The following is a 14,658-nucleotide window of genomic DNA, read 5'->3' as shown; positions in this document are numbered from 1 at the left end:
GAGGGGTGGGAGGGGGTGTCTTCTGTCAGGCATCTTGGAGAGGTCTCAGATCTGCACCTCTCAGGATCCCCCAACCACCGCCCCCACCTTCAGATTCAGTAAAGCTTTTGGAAAAGATAAGGAAGAAAAAAAGGCAATTAAAAGAGAATGTTCCAATGCAATCAGCGCAGAGTTCAGTGGAGATGGGGAGGTGAGTACCTGCTAGGATACAGGGCTCAAATCCCAGGAAGAGGCTAGCAAGGGGCAAGAGGCGTGAGGCAGCCCGTGTCCCGGGGACACAGTGATCAAAGCTCATTCAGGCCAGCAAGGATTAGGGGTGAAGGTTTAGGTCCGTCCTCTCTTCTGAAATCTGTGCTCTGCCATACCCCTTGAGAAAAATACTTCCCTTCCGGCTTCAGTCTCTTTCTATAAAATGGGTGAGGCTGGGTAGAGGGTCCTTCGAACGGTGACCTCTGTGATTCTGGCCCCAGCAGGAGACAGGGGAGCTGCCTCAGGCTAAGGTGGAGCCCGAGGCTCTGGCTGTGCCCAGTGGAGGGGGCACCGCTCCGGGAAACCCTGGAGGGCTGGCAGGGCTGGGAAACGGCACAGGTGTGAATAGAGGTGGGGCATAAAGACAGATAAGGCCCCGGGAGGAAGAGGACAGGCTTAGCGTGGTGTGAGGGTGGCAGGGGAGACAGCGCAGGGGGGATGGAGAGGCCCCTCCTGCCACTGCCCCCTCCCCTCCGTGGGCTCGCAGGTGCCCAGTCTCATCCCCACGGTGTGTTTTGGGTTCCCTACCCCCTCATGCTGGCTCATGCCCTCTTCTCCTGAGCGGAGTCCTTCCCTGTGCGGCTCCATCTCAACCAGCCACATTTCCCTGATCTCTCGAGGCCCAGCCGGAGGCGCTCTAGGAGGCCTGCTCCATACGGGATCCGGTTTCCAGAAAAGGTGTCTGGGCCGTGGTGGCCTCCCTCAGGGACGAGTCTTTCCACTAGAAGAACCGTGGGCTGGGAGTCGGGAGACCTGGGACCCAGGAGGGCGTGGCTACGACCCCAGGCCAAGGAATCGCTCTGGGCCTCTGTGGGCTCCTGGGAGACAGCAAGATGGAACACTGCAGTGTGTGAGGGCTGGGTCCAGCTCCGAATTCCAGGGGCTGGAGGGGAGAGGCTCCGGGAAGGCTGCCTGCAGGAGGGCCTTCCGGGAAATCTTCGTCTCCTCATGCTGGTGCCCCCTTCAATCTCCCAGCCTATTTCAGTCCCCAGCCCTGCCGCCTTCCTCCTCTTATTGTGTCTCCTGGATCTTGAAGCCTCTCATTACCGGCTGCTGGTTGCAGCGAAGTCTGGGGCCTTTCAGCTGCCACGGGGACACCACCGCCCACAGCAGCCCAGCAGCTTGTCCCTCCGCTACCGTTTGGGGGTCCCAGGGCCCAACCTTGAGAAATTTCTTCCTCAGAGCTGACCTGGTCCTCTTGCACTGCAGAATCTGTGTGCTCCTCTGATTTGTATCAGGGACACAGGGAATAGTCTGTTCTCTGGAGTCTCACATTCTGGGAGAGGGAAGGGGAAAGGGAAGGGGAGAGGAGGGTCCAGGTCCTGGCCTGAATCATAATTTGTCTCCAAGAGAGATGAAAAGTCAGAGCGAGATTGAGACTCTGGGGGGTGGGGGGTGGGGGTGGGGGAGCTCACCAAAGAAGGGGCTCATAGAAATGGAAGGGGGCCTGGGCACTCAGCTCTTTCCAGGCCATTGACCCTCCCAACAGAGAGCCTTTTTCTCTACTCTTGCCACTAAACAAATAATTGTTAAAGGGATGGAACCGTCATAAAGTCCACGCCCGTTCCTCTCCCCACTCTGTGCCCATCTGTCTTCATCGTCACTGGGGCAGCCATGACCACCCAGGCACCAGGGCTGGGTCATTAGCCTGCAACCTGGACAGCTGGTCCCTGGGCGTGGAGTCCCTCACCCCCCACCATCAGCCTGGCAGCTGGGGTAGGAGGACGGAGGAGTCAGGAGGGGAGATGAGGCAGGGCAGAGGGTCCTAAGTTGAGGGAGGAACCACTGGGGTGTGAGTGTAAAGCCCCCACCCCCATCTGGGTTGGGGAGACTCAGCCTGGGCATTTCCCTTGGCCTTCCAGTCTGTGGGTGTCTTTAAAACCTCCAGGAGGACGACAGTCCTGGGAAAGGTGCAGCAGAAGAAAAGGGCTTGCTTGGGCATGGGCTAGGGTGAGCATGGCCTAGCACAGACCTGCCTGGACTGTGGGTTGTGGCCGGGCCGGGGAGGGCAGGTTGCAGAGCAAGGTGCCAAGGTGTGGGGACTCCTGAGGGTGTAGGCCCCTCGGAGGCCCCCCAGTGCTCTGTGAGAGATCTGGGCTCAGTCAAGTTGATCTGCCCCAGCCCAGCCTCTCCTCATTGGTCCAGGGACAACTGAGACTAGAGGCCCTCACTGTCAGGACGTTTTCAGTCTCTTAGATTCTCCCTCTCCAGTGAGAGTTTTACCCAGCAGCTAAAGCGATTAGGCTGAAAGCAAATGTGACCTTCACCTTCCCCTATCAAGTCCGTCCTGAGGCTCCCACTGCCATCAGGATCATGCCCAGCTCCTCAGGGCCCTCTTCAGCCTTGCTCCCTGCTGTCCAGCCACACTAACCTCCTTGCTGTCAGGCCATCCAGCAGACACACGTTCTTTCTCTCCTCTGAGCCTCGACACATGCGGTTCCTCCTGCTTGCACATCCCTTCCGGTCTGCCTTGATAACCTCTGCATGTTCTTTTTTTTTTCCTAAAGATTTTATTTTTTTATTTGACAGAGAGAGAAAGAGAGAGAGAGCACAAGCAGGGAGAGTGGCAGACAGAGGGAGAGGGAGAAGCAGGCTCCCCACAGAGCAGGAGGAGCCCAATGTGAGACTTGATCCCAGGACCCCGGGATCATGACCCGAGCCGAAGGCAGTTGCTTAACCAACTGAGCCACCCAGGCGCCCAACTCTGCATGTTCTTTAGGACCCAACTCAGCATCGTGTCCTCCAGGAAGCCTTCTCCGACACTAATTCCATGCCAGACAGTTGTGAGAGATGCATGGGAGGTGATTCACCCATTGGATGGGGGAGGTGAGGAAGAGGGAGGTAGCTGGGACAGTTTGTGGACAAGCTACAAGGGACCAGGTAGGTGGTTGTGCCTCTTTGTGTGGTGGAGAGAACAAGTTCAGGTTGGGACTGGGTGCCTTTGACTATGTCAGGGACATCCAAGACAGACTTCCAGGAGGCCTTTGGGTATCAGGGGTCTAGAGCTCTTGAGAGTGGGGCTGGACAGTCATGGGGCCATGAGCACAGAGGGAGTTTTGTGCAGAAGAAAGGCTGAAGGCAGACTCCTCTCTCAGGCTCCCGAGATGGGGTGGGATGGGGTGTGAGGCCAAGGCAGCTTCTGGTCTGCCCAGGGGGGTGGGAGGGTGGGAAAGGGGGAGTGAGGGGTCAGTGGGATGAAGCTGCCAAGCTTACTGACCAGCAGCATAGAGACCAGCGCCACCTTGTGGTTGCCCAATAACCAGACTACAGGAGGCCAAGTGGCTGGGTGGGTTCAACAAGAGGCGGTTTGGCTGAGGGTCGCCAAGGTGGGCCCCTGCCTCCAGGAAGCCCCAGTCTTTAGCAATTTGGTCATCAGGAAATGTGGCTGCATTGCCCTCCTGCCCCCCTAGATTCCTATTCCCTCCTGGGGTGTTTGGCACAGTTGGACAGCGTGGAGTCTCATGGTCCAGGGTGTGAGGGCTAGAAGGTAGGAGACACCACTGGTACTTGTAGATTCTGAATCAAGAGGCCAAGAGTGAATGGATCCAGTTCAGAATGCTGCATGACCTTTACCAAGATGCCCAGCCTCTTTGTCTTTGATTTCTCTAGAGGCTGTGATCTCCCGATCCGGAGACTTGGAGGCCAACCCCCTCTCTTTTCCTCATCTGGCCTTTGCTTGGCTCCCCTTAGTGACCCCACATGCACACACTGGCGTCCCAGCCCCCCAGGCTTCTCCTCTCATCAGGCCAGGCAGTTCCTACAAACACAATTAAGTGGAGGCAGCATGACGGATGAGGAACCCAGGACAATTAATCATCGGGGAGGGACAGTTGGTGAAAAATCAGGCACTTAATTAAGCAGGAAGAGCTAGAGGCCAGGGGAAAGGTAGGTAGTATGTGTGGTGAGGGCAGATAGAAACTCATTCTTCCTACACCACCTCCCCTCCCTGCCCCTCCATCACACCTATGCCCATTCATACCAATCCCATTGGAAGCTCATACCCCCTCAAGTCTTTAGGAAGGTTCAAGCACACTAGTTAAAGAGTGTGGGCTCTGGTGCCAACTGCCTGAGTTCAAATCCTGACTCTACCACTTATTAACCATGGGACCTTGGATAGGTTCTTAACCTCCACCTGAAAATGGAAATGATGATAATATTGAATTCATGGGATTGTGGGGAATTCTGAGTTAAACTATATGTGTTGCTTGGACTGTGCATGGCACATAGGGAATGTAGGATAAACTTTAGTTACAACAACTACCCCTGGAGTCCTCCTGTGCTTAACACCACAAGTTGCTCTAGAATGTTTCCTTTTCCTTTTTATAGTTGACACACAGTATTATACTAGTTTCAGGTATATAGAATGGCTTTCTGAGGATGGAGATGGTTAGGATTCTACTCTCCTCCACACTCTTTCTCCCTGGGAGGCTCAGAGAGGTAGATCACTTGCCCAAGGTTGAGTAGTAGCCACAGCAGGATTTAACGTAGGCAGCCTAGCTCTGAGCCCTTGCTTTACTCGCTCTGGTGGACCTGCGCTGGGCCCCAGGGTTCCTGCAAGGGGCACCAGAGGCCAGACTGTGGCTGCCTGCCCCTCTGCATGGCGGGCCAGGGTTCCCATCTCTTTTATCTCATGTCCACCCTATGGCAGGTCAAATTGTCTAGATCCCTGCAAACGTGCAGGGTCCAGCCTGCTGGGTGTCCCCAGGTCGGGGCCTGCTCCTTTTTGATCCAGGGACTGAGAGGTGGGAGGGTGTCCTCTTTTCAGAGAGGCTGTGCTGTCCCGGAAGCGGCTGGGCTGCAGCGGACTGTGCCCCGCGGACCTGCCGGGGAAGCCCTTGGCCAGGCTCGTGGCTCCACTGGCTCCTGACACACAAGGTAAGGGCGGGGACCTGGGCAGGGGCAGGGGGAACTGTGCCCCTGCTCCCTAGATCACGTCTGTCTTCTATCCCTGTCTTCATCTCTGTCTCCTTCTTTCTCTTGCCCTATGTCTCCAGCAATCCCTCCAACTAATTCTCTCTCTAAGGTGCTACTAACCTCTCTGAGCCTCAATTTCCTGATCTGTAAAATGGGGATGAGACAACCTACCTTGAGGGGGTGTTTTGAGGAGGAGCAAATGAGATGACGCATGTTAAGGGCCTGGCACATACTAGGGCTCCGGGGCCAGTGGCCGCAGTGTGCTTGTGTCTGTTGCTAGATGGCCTGCAGTGTTGTCATGCTCTCTCTGTCACTGTCTCTGTTTTTCTTTCTCTTCCTCTCCACGCCGCCTGTCCGCCATGTCTCTCTGCCTCATGTCTCAGTCTCTCTAGGTCTCTGTCCTCTGTCTCGATGTGGAAAATGCACAAGACTGGGAGTCAGGAGACCTGACTTGCTGTGTGATCTTGGGCAAGTCACTTCCCCTTTCTGGACCTCAGTTTCCCAATGTGTAAAATAGGGGTGCTCAGCCTTACCTGCTTCCTGCCCTCTCAGGGTTGCTGGGTGGGGGGCTCACAGAAGAGTTGTGAAGTGAGGGGGCTTCCTTCCATGCAGGGGACATTGCTGTGGTTGTTCTGTTGCTGCCTCAGGACCCCCTGTCTCTCTGGGTCTCTGGGTCTCTCTGTGTCTCTGTGCCAGCCTCTCTGTCTGTGTCTTTGTCTCCCTCCCTGGGGCTTGGCTCTGTACCTCTGAGCCTCGTTGGCCCCGCAGGACCACCTCATTGCCCTCTCCCCCTCAGTGCTGGTCATGCCGCTGGTGGACAAGGAGGCTGGGGCTGTGGCAGCCGTCATCTTGGTAAGAACAGTGTGGGGTGGGATGGCCGGGGAGAGGAACAAGGGAGGAACAGCAGATGGAGCCTGTCTGGGGGGGGTGTGTGTGTGTAGAGCAGCCAGCTGGGCTGGAGTGCGGGAAATGGGGGTCTGGAAGGAGTCTGGGCTTCTCCCACACCGCAGCCCTCTGCCCTACCTTGGATGGGCAGGACGAAGTCATCGGCCCAGTCAGCACCATTCAGAGATGTGTAGAAGCTCCACTTGCACTTCTCAGCCCCATCGGAGCTATCAGTGCAACCCTGACCTTGCTTCCTCTTTGGCATCCTCCCCGCTGGGTTAGGGGCCAAGGGGCTGTGTCCACAGAAGGCCCGAGAGACCCCGAGGAAGGATGGATGGCCATGGCGCTGACAAATAGAGACAGTGTGGGAAGGCCAGTCAGATTCCTGTGGCTGGAGCTCAGGAGCATGAGAGGAGGCCCACCGGGAGGGGCTGCCTGGGAAAGCATCCAGCCCCAGGGCTGAGGCTGGCGCCGATGGGCGGGCTGCCTGGAGGGGGTGATGGAGGGGAAGGGCCTTCAGCGGCAAGGCGGGGATACGCTGCCTGGGACGGGGCGGTGGGGGGCGGTGGGCAGTCAGGCTGGGACCCCAGGCCTGGGCTCCCCCTGCCCTCTGCTGCCCCCTGGCGGAGCTCACCGGCTTTCTGCGCCACGGGCAAGGCTTGGCGGAGCCTAGTGGGGCTGGTTCAGCCGCTCTTTCAGGCCCTTCTCCGTATGGGCATTCAGAATCATTGTCCTGTCCTAGGAACCGAGGGTTGGCGCCCCCAAATGGCCATTATTGGGGGTCGGCTTCACCGAGGCAGCCACAGCCTCAATAAGGCCCAGACCCGGGGACGCGGACAGATGAAGAGGGGGTCCTCGTGCGCCCGTGGGACTCCTCCTGAGCTCATTAAAACGGAATTAAAGGTTTCGGAGGCGCCTGACCTTTCCGGAGCTGCTGGCGAGGGAGGGCCGTGGGGGGGGGAGGCGGCCGCGGGGAGAGGAAGGGAGAGGAGAGGAAGGAAGGAGTGCTTGGCTTGGTCTCCCCGGCGCCCCATCTGCCTGACTGAGGGAGCCGGCGGCCCCCTGGTTTCTCCTGCAAGCTGCTCCCCCACCCCCAGCTTCTGTTCCCGCAGGGGACGGATCTGCTGTTGGCACAGAGTTCTCAGCGCCGCTTCCCTCCCTCTTTTGGTCCCAATCTGTGCCAGAGCTGGTGGCTTGGAAGAGGAGCAGGGCTAGGGGCAATGTGCAGAGGTGGGCAGTGGGAGGTGGTAACTCGGTTGCCCACCTCCGTTGAGGGAGGAGAGTCTGGGGGTGCCAGGTTCCTGAGAAGGATTTCCTGTGGCGGGGCAGTGAGGGCCAGGTCAGAAGAGAAGCAACTCTGGCAAGAGTAGGAGGACTTTTGGTGTTTGTTCATCTTTCAGACAGGAGGATGTCTGCCATGACCGCTCACCTTGGCTCAGGTTGGGCCAGGGGTCCAGGCTTCCGCCTTCACCTGCAGGGACAAAGGCCTGTGTGTATATGTGTGTTGTGTGCTGCCGAGGGGGAGGGGGCTGACGTTACTTAAATTTAGCGCACTCTGGCAAAACCCTGCTCTGGGCACCCATCCATCTGGGTGCTGGGGCAGAGAGAGGAGTGAGACCCATTTGTGCCTTCTAGAAGCTCCATCTGGGGGAAAGCAGGCACAACCTCAGACTACCAGTGGCCAAATGAAATAAATGCTGCTAGCAGGTGCTCTGGCAGCAGAGGCTGGAGCCCCAAGGGGTGCCTCATCATGGAGGCAGCATTTGAGTGGGGCTTTGGGGCATAGGTAGGAGGTCGACAGGCAGCGAAGGAAAAGGATATTCTAGGCAGAGTAAACAGCATGAGCCAAGGCAGGGTGGGGAGAAGGGTGGTTGGAAGAAGAGTGATCCCGGTGAGGCTGAGGTGTGGGGTGCACGCTGCTGAGCAAGATGCCACCTGGGGATCTGGCGGCCAGGAGAGGGTCTCGACCACTAGCTGCCCACCTCCTCAAAGACCTGGGCAGTTCTTCTTCTTCTTCTTTTGAAGAGCTCTTGAAATGTACTTAAATTATTCACAGCCTGCCTCTCCTCCAAGCCTGTGCCTCAGGTAGAAATGCACTTCCCCAGGACACCCCTCTCCCCATGCATACACATCTGATAAATCCTGTGTCCCGCTGGATCTCACATGCTTCCAGAGGCAATGCAGGCAGCCCCTGACCTCCTAGCTGCAACCAGATCCTGAAGGCAGAGGGTACAAAGGGTAAAGGGGGTGCCACGGGGCAGATATTTGGGGAGGGCTGACTCACCAGCTCCAGTCTCAACAAGCCCCATTCCTTTCTCTGAGTCTCTGTTCTCGGTATCCATTTATCCATCCTTCCATCTGTCCATCCATCCTCCCACCCATCCATCAATCGAAGACCTGTTTCTTGGGCATCACAAGGCATGGTGTGCTAGGTGCTGCAAACGGAGCAGGGACTGACCCCTGCCTTCACAGATCATGCAGTCTGGAGGGGTCGGGAGACAGACATCAAACAAGTGAGCCAAATGAGGATAGAATTGCAGATGATAGAAAATGCTGGCAAGGAAACAGGGAGCCCTGTAAGGACTATTGGGGCCTGATGGATGCATGGTCAGTGGACTGCTGTCTGAGGACTATGCAGGCCAGGTGCAGGGCTGCGTGGCTGCGGGCTGGGCATCTGCGGCTTGCTGCTCAAGTGCCTTGACTGCAGATTCTTTGTGTGCAAAGAGTCTTTAGCTCTATTCTTCAGTTCTGGGATGATAAGTCCCAGGAGTGGGCGGCCCCTGGTCTCTGGCATTTGATGCATGATTTGTGCCCATTCCTCCCTCTGGTTCTGCCAGCCACACCAGCTCCTTACATGAGGATGAGGTGTTCATGCAATTAGCCATGTTGAACTTGGTGAGGGTGAGGGGTATGAGGGCTGTGCTGGGCTTTCAACCCTCTCTGCAGCCCCAGTGCCCACTACTGAACTACTGAGTGTTCCCACTGGGCCCCAGACACACTCCCTGATTAGCAAGAGTAGGTGTGTGTTCCTGTGGATGAGCAAAAAGCCATGTGTGAGTGCTGGTGATTGTATGTTTGCATATGGGGGGCAGGAGTGTGTGCATGGCTCTTGGATATGTATCCTGTGTACAAGTATGAATGTGCACACATGGATGGTGTATATGCTGTGAGTGTGGGTGTGTGGATGTCTTTGAGTCTGGAACTATACCCTGTGTGCTCACACGCCTGAGTAACTCCATGGGAAAGTGAGTGTATGGGCGGGTGCTGAGGGTTTTCAGGAGAGTGTATGTGGGCTTGTGCACAAGCTGGCTGGGGATGGGCTGAGGCAGCCCAGGAGCTCGCGCTGGGGTGGGATGGGGCCCAGCGGGTACAGGAGGACTTCCCTGTCTCTGAACTTCCCTGTCCCTGTCTTCAGCCTTCTGAAGCTCTCAGTCAGTCTCCCAGCTCTCTGTTGGCACCAGGCTGTATTGCCAACCCAGGAACTGGTTGTCCCCACAGCCCTAGAGGGGTCCCAATCTTCCCTTCTCCTGAGAGATGGGTCCAGGTGGAAGGAACAAGAAGGATAACCTCCCCCATCTACTAACAGTAAAATACCAACATGTTTATGTAAGCCATACACAAATGAACCACGCCCCCAGCCTCTTTCAACTCCCTGTCCTGTGGGAGTCCTAGATGGGGGCACTTCGTCCAGAGCTTAACCTTCAACACCATCTTTGGTCCATAGATGCTAAAGTCTGCCATGGATCCCCAGTACAATGAAGCTAAAGTCCAATTCATTCACCTTGCACTCAAGGTCCTTCCCCCTGTGGCACCGTGGATCCTACCCCTGCCCTGGTCCTCCTATCCCCATGCCACCTCCTAGCCAGCCCTACCAGGACAACCCTGCCTGCAGCGTCTCCTCTCTTCAGGCTCCTCGTGTCCTCCCCATACTTCAGTGCCACTTCTTGAAGCCTCCCCAATGCCCTCCCTCGGAGCCCCCACAACCCTTAGGTTCCCACCCACACAGTCTGTCCTCTCCTACTTCCTCAGGTATGAGGTTCTGCACCCCACCAATTGCATCCCCCACTCCATCCCAGGCAGGAGACCTAGAGCAGAGGCGGGCGGGGGCTGCTGCATGGGAAGGAAGGATGAAGGAGGGACCCCAGTGCAGGCACTGTGGGGAGCCCTGCAGGTGGTGAGCAGCTCTGAGTAGGCACAGGAAGCTGGTGACGCAGGTGGGGAGCCTGGCTGACAGGGCCTGCAGTGGGATCCCAGACTGCCACCCCCCACCCTCTCTCTCTCATTTTTCTTACCAAGTGCCCAAGCAGGGGCAGGGGAAGAGCCTTCACAAAGTATAGAAGATGGGCTAAGGGTATTCCTTGTGATTGACACAGGGACATTGGAGAGGGACAGGATGATGGAGGTTGGGGGGTGGGAGGGCTGAAAGTAGGTCCAGAGAGGAGAAGGTATGGGGCAGACAAGGGTTGGGAGTGGTTGGTGCTGTCCCAGACTCTGCCACTTTCTGCTGTGTGACCATGAGCAAGGCAATGCAACCTTTCCGGGCCTTGAACCATGCTCAGGGTGGAAGCTTGCCTTCTGGGCTGGTGAGAATCACATACATGTAAGGCAAGCACTTTATCACTCCATTCATTCATTCACCCATCCTTTCTCCCAAGTTCTTTAGGCACAGCAGATGCATCATAAATGTTGAACCTTTTCCCTTACTGCAGACTCAGGGGCAGCTCAAACCCCAACTCTGAAATGATGGAGCTGGAGGCTCAGGCTAATACCACTGATTCCATAATCAGGGCCTAAGGGCTCCATGGGCTGGGAGATGGAAAGGGGTCCAAGGTCACCCCCTTCCCTCACTAGACACCTTGATTGTGCTGTTGATGGGACAGTGTCTGAAAAGGCAGAGATCAGAAAACTTCTATTTCTTTGGATTAGCCCTAGAAGGCTTCCTGGAGGAAGGGATTTTCCCTGGAGCCGTCTCCTTGGTCAGGATAGGCTTATCATTGAGGCCCGCAGACTGGAATGTGTATGTGTCGGTGGGGACAGGTGTGTGCTGGGCATGGGACAGGAGGCTAGGGGACGTCACAGCTGGTCCCCCTCTCATACTCCTTCAGGTGCACTGTGGCCAGCTGAGTGACAGTGAAGAGTGGAGCCTGCAGGCGGTGGAGAAGCATGTGAGTGGGGGTAGGGCCGTGGTAAGATGGGGGCTGAAGACCCTCTTCACAACAGGTGGGAAGATGATCTGGCCAGGGAGCTGGACAGACCTGGGTTCCAGTCCACCATCTTTGGGCTATGTGACTTTGAGCAAGTCACTTAACATCTCTGAGCCTCAGTTTCCCATCTGAAAAGGAGGATAAGGATAGCACTGACCTGCGTATGGTACAGTGAGATCAGGCAAGTCAAATACCTTGTCAATACTTAGGAAGGACTATGTACTTAATGATACTGAGGCTCTTTCCTGAGATTTTATGATTTTGTGACTTTAACAAGGACTTACAACTCCCCTGAGTGCTAGAGACACAAAGAAATCTGACCCTGCCCTATCTAGTAAGAGCCTGGGGGCTAGCGGGGGAGACAAACCGTGTCCTTAGTTGTTCAAGGACCGAAGGACGCTCCTGGGGCAGTGGGAGCCCACAGGCCCGTGTAGCGCTAAGGGCTGAATTGTTTGGGACGGGGGTGGGGCGAGGGGCACCGCAGGACGAGGGAATGGTTTGAGAAAGGTCCCGAGGTGGCGAGCGCCGTACAGGTGGGACGAGTGACTCGCTGACCGCTCGGCTTGCCCCAGACCCTGGTGGCCCTGCGCAGGGTGCAGGCCCTGCAGCAGCGCGGGCCCGGCGAGGCCTCCCAAGCGGTTCAGAACCCCCCCGCGGGGGCGCCGGGAGACCAGAAGGGCGGCGTCGCGTACACCGACCAGGACCGGAAGATCCTGCAGCTGTGCGGTGAGGACCCCGCCGGGCCGGGGCCCCGGGGCCGGGACAGGATCTAACCTGGAAGGGAAGGGCCTAAGGGGTGGGGCGCACCCAGGATTGGGGGAGCCGGGTGGCAAATGGAAGGGAGGTCTATGGGCCGGGCCGGCAGGTGGAGCACCCTTGGGGAAGTCTATGAGCCTTCTGTCTGACCCGCGCCTCGCCACTGCAGGGGAACTCTACGACCTGGACGCCTCTTCCCTGCAGCTCAAGGTCCTCCAATACGTGAGTGCCCGTGCCTCTCCCCGAGGTGTTCTCCCAGGGCCCTAGGGCCCCGTGAGCCCCCCTTCTCATTCAGATTCCGGCGCCCCGCCCCCCTCCCCTCCTTATACCTGAGGAGCTTCGGAGAGGCGAGAGGGTGGGGAGTGGGGGTGGCCCCAGACCCGCGGTCAGCCCATCTCTTTGTCCCCGCCTCTCAGCTGCAGCAGGAGACCCAGGCATCTCGCTGCTGCCTCCTGCTGGTGTCCGAGGACAATCTCCAGCTTTCCTGTAAGGTGAGGGCCCAGGTGCACTGCGGGGCGGAGCGGGGGCGGGGGCCCCAGGTCTCCGAGGGGACCGGCCCTGCCCATCCTTTAACCGCCCCGCCACTCTGCCCGTCAGGTCATTGGAGATAAAGTGCTGGAGGAAGAAACCAGCTTTCCGGTGAGTCCTCCATCCATCCTTGGTGTTGGAGTCTGTAGGAGCAGTTAGGGCCAGCTAGGTGCTCCAGGGATCTGCCCAGAGAGACTGGGGTCTCTGCTAGAATCTCTTGGAATCTGATGGAATTATCTGGATCTTGGAATCTATTTAGAAATGTTGTGAGAGATCACAGCCTCTCATGAACAGGATCCATTAGGAGAGATTTCTTACAATCTCTAGAAAGGCTTACTTGGTATCAGTTCACTTCTGTTGCAATATTTCTGGATCTGGCTCTCTTAGAATCTGTTGAGATCAATGAGAATCTCTGGAGTTTGCTTTTCTCTCTTCTAATTAGCGAAGACCCTAATGTCATCCAAAGGAGATTCTGGTCAAGAGCAGACCTTCCCTCCACCCCACCTTCCACCCCTGCCCATCCCCCGCTCCAGTGTTGACTTTATCCACCGTTTGGACTTGCTAAAGAAGTTGCTGAAACTTCCAGACTCGGGAGGGAGGTTGAGTCTGAGGTCCCCGGACCTTGGAGAAAGCTAAGCCCTGACTCAGCCTCTCCTCGCTCCCCAGTTGACGACAGGACGCCTGGGCCACGTGGTGGAAGATAAGAAGTCTATTCAGCTGAAAGATCTCACCTCTGTAAGCCATGGCCTGGCTGGACAAGGCACAGGGACAGAGTTTCTGGGAGAAGGCAGCCTGGGAATGGGGGAGACAAGCCCCAGGGACTTTCTCCCAAGCCACCCCGCCGTGTGTAGTGTTTCCCATCCCACAGGAGCCCCTTAGAGCCACCTATTGCAGAGTGTGGTGGAGGGCTGGGCGACAGAAGCCCGCTCCCTCCCTCCACCCCACCTGACACACCTCGCCTTTGCAGGAGGATGTGCAACAGCTGCAGAGCATGTTGGGCTGTGAGCTGCAGGCCATGCTCTGCGTCCCTGTCATCAGCCGGGCCACTGACCAGGTGGTGGCCTTGGCCTGCACCTTCAACAAGCTCGGAGGAGGCTTGTGAGTCTTGGTGGGGTGACGTGGATCAGGAGGTGGAGCTGAGAGGCTGGGCAGGGCTCTTCCGGGGTGCCAGTGAGGGAAGGGCACCAGGCAGAGGATACTGTCCTGGCAGCGGTGGGCCAAATGGTTTGTTGATGCAAGAAACTAGGGGATTATGAAGGTGCTAGATCCTTGCAGCTGCTGCTGACTGAGACACAGGTCATTGGTGACTCTCCATCACCCTCTTTGGCTTATTTAAAGTCATGTTGAGGTCCAAGTGAGTTGCGCTTCTCTTTGCCCACTTCCTCCAGTTTGGATTATCCACTCTTAGAGTACTGGCCTTTTCCCTACTTGCCATCACCCTCTTTTGGCACTTCTGCTGGGAACTGCCTGACGGAGGGGTGGTGAGCCCTGGGATGGATGAACTCTCTGGGACCCACAGGGCATCACTGCCACTGTGGACAGGGGCTAACGGGAAGAGGTTGGGGGGCTGGGCTAAGCTGAGGAACTTTAGAGACACTGACAGGGTAGCTATAGGAATCATAGGAAACAGAGGGGTGGGCAAGGCAGAGTCAGGTAAAGAGGCTTAGGAAGCAATTCTCAAGAAATGAGGTCGGGTTTGGGGTCTAGAAGTGATATCGTAGATAGATTTCGCGTCCTACTCCAACTCACTACTTGGCAGGAGCGGCCTGCCACAGTGGGTTGAGTATGGAGATCAGTTGAGTGAACACTAGAGGACTGGCCCGGGGGCAGGCTCAGTCTGTGAATACCGCACTTGGTCCGGCTGCTCTAGCGGTGTGCCTGAGTTGTGCAGGGAGGCAGGAACAGGCAGGTGAGGGGGCAGTCCTGACTCCGGGATGCAGAGATGCTGACAAAATGCTGGGCCCCTGGGGCTCAAGCAAGCAGACTAGGCTTGAGGGCCTGGAGGTCCTGCAGAAAGTGGAGACTGGGGATGTTGGGACGATAGAGGTGTCAGAAGCCCGGGCACAGTGTCTGCAGGGGTGAGGCAGAGATCTGGGAGTCTTAGGCCTGAGTAGCAGGACCT

At 57.0% G+C, this 14,658-nt stretch overlaps 1 protein-coding gene across 3 annotated transcripts in view; it reads left to right on the top strand.

Moving 5' to 3' along the window:
- The window catches only part of PDE2A (phosphodiesterase 2A), a 90,296-nt gene that overhangs the window by 64,545 nt on the left and 11,093 nt on the right, over positions 1 to 14,658 (top strand). For all 3 annotated transcript variants that reach the window (XM_006730431.3, XM_031024947.2, XM_006730432.3), the window contains 9 exons: positions 5,015 to 5,124; positions 5,960 to 6,015; positions 11,154 to 11,213; positions 11,825 to 11,978; positions 12,178 to 12,230; positions 12,425 to 12,499; positions 12,606 to 12,647; positions 13,203 to 13,271; positions 13,504 to 13,634. In XM_006730431.3, the coding sequence (XP_006730494.2) occupies positions 5,015 to 5,124; positions 5,960 to 6,015; positions 11,154 to 11,213; positions 11,825 to 11,978; positions 12,178 to 12,230; positions 12,425 to 12,499; positions 12,606 to 12,647; positions 13,203 to 13,271; positions 13,504 to 13,634 (750 nt within the window). The remainder of the gene's footprint in view (positions 1 to 5,014; positions 5,125 to 5,959; positions 6,016 to 11,153; positions 11,214 to 11,824; positions 11,979 to 12,177; positions 12,231 to 12,424; positions 12,500 to 12,605; positions 12,648 to 13,202; positions 13,272 to 13,503; positions 13,635 to 14,658) is intronic.

The sequence above is a fragment of the Leptonychotes weddellii genome, chromosome 11 (assembly GCF_054177405.1).
Source record: "Leptonychotes weddellii isolate Sample4059 chromosome 11, ASM5417740v2, whole genome shotgun sequence".
NCBI classification, from domain to species: Eukaryota; Metazoa; Chordata; class Mammalia; order Carnivora; family Phocidae; genus Leptonychotes; species Leptonychotes weddellii.
This window is presented reverse-complemented; position numbering and strand designations above follow the sequence as displayed.